A 1327-nucleotide genomic window follows, 5' to 3' on the forward strand; every position below is an offset into this window, starting at 1 on the left:
GAAACAGAAGAAGTGACTCAGGAGGAAAGACTGATTTGATAAACCCTGACCCTGAGAAAGAAAAGAATGCATTCCATTTAACTTTTACATAGAGTCTTCCACAATTAACTAATTTAGTGACTGTTTGTGTATTAAGAGAAACAATAACAAGGAAGTGACCCTTAACCTGGTAACAGCATCAGGGTATAAAAGGGGACAGGGAATAAGGAGGCTCACATACTTGAGAAACTCCCTCTCTTCAAAACCTCTCAGAACCTCCACTTCTCATACCATGGTCAACTCATGTTGTGGCTCTGTCTGCTCTGAGCAGGGCTGTGACCAAAGTCCCTGCCAGGAGAGTTGCTGCCAACCCAGCTGCTGCCAGACCACCTGTTGCCAAACCACCTGCTGCCGCCCCAGCTGTGGAGTATCCAGCTGCAGCCGCCCAGTCTGCTGCCAGACCACCTGCCGTCCCAGCTGTGGAGTGTCCAGCTGCTGCCGCCCAGTCTGTTGCCAGACCACCTGCTGCCGTCCCAGCTGTGGAGTGTCCAGCTGCTGCCGCCCAGTGTGCTGCCAGACCACCTGCCGTCCCAGCTGTGGAGTGTCCAGCTGCTGCCGCCCAGTGTGCTGCCAGACCACCTGCCGTCCCAGCTGTGGAGTGTCCAGCTGCAGCCGCCCAGTGTGCTGCCAGACCACCTGCCGTCCCAGCTGTGGAGTGTCCAGCTGCAGCCGCCCAGTCTGTTGCCAGACCACCTGCCGTCCCAGCTGTGGAGTGTCCAGCTGCAGCCGCCCAGTGTGCTGCCAGACCACCTGCCGTCCCAGCTGTGGAGTGTCCAGCTGCTGCCGCCCAGTGTGCTGCCAGACCACTTGCTGTAGTACAACTTGCTGTCGCCCCTCTTGTTGAATTTCTTATCTGAATACCGGTCCCCAGGCAGTCATAATGACAGTGAGCTGAACTTTTCATCCATGTATTAAATAATTCCTATGTTTGTTGTCCTGACAACAATAAGAAAGTGGCAGAAGAGAATCCTACATTAAGCACTGCCCATATTTCTCAAGGATCTTCCCTCTACATGCGTGTCTCAGATGCATGGTGCAGCTAAACGTATCCTGCAGGTCTCCAACTTTCTTGGATTTCACCATTCTGTGCTGACTATTCTTCAATAAATACTGCTTTATATTAGACATATATGTATCTTCTTTCATTTATTTTAAGAGAATTAATAGTTTAGCTTTCTAGTATTATTCCTTCCAAGGTTACCATGGCCAGGAAGAAAACTAGTCTTGCTAGTGTGTTAGAGGTATGCGTGGTCTCACATTTATTGCAGCTTTATTCACATTGGCTAGG

General features: G+C 50.6%; 1 protein-coding gene across 2 annotated transcripts; it reads left to right on the forward strand.

Annotated features, from left to right (window-relative positions):
• The first annotated feature begins 271 nt into the window (after positions 1-271).
• On the forward strand, positions 272-883 carry LOC142831804 (uncharacterized). 2 transcript variants are annotated; one of them, XM_075942208.1, is made up of 2 exons: positions 272-295; positions 338-883. In XM_075942208.1, exons 1-2 carry the CDS (start codon positions 272-274, stop codon positions 881-883), a joined length of 570 nt encoding a protein of 189 aa, XP_075798323.1. The 2 variants fall into 2 exon arrangements, with proteins under 2 accessions (XP_075798323.1, XP_075798322.1); XM_075942207.1 differs by having other exon boundaries at positions 272-883.
• Positions 884-1327: the final 444 nt, after the last annotated feature.

The sequence above is a fragment of the Microtus pennsylvanicus genome, chromosome 11 (genome assembly GCF_037038515.1).
Source record: "Microtus pennsylvanicus isolate mMicPen1 chromosome 11, mMicPen1.hap1, whole genome shotgun sequence".
NCBI lineage: Eukaryota > Metazoa > Chordata > Mammalia > Rodentia > Cricetidae > Microtus > Microtus pennsylvanicus.

Coding starts and splice junctions, on each gene's coding strand:
- LOC142831804 (XM_075942207.1), top strand. CDS start 272: ATGGTCAACTCATGTTGTGGCTCTGTCTGCTCTGAGCAGGGCTGTGAC.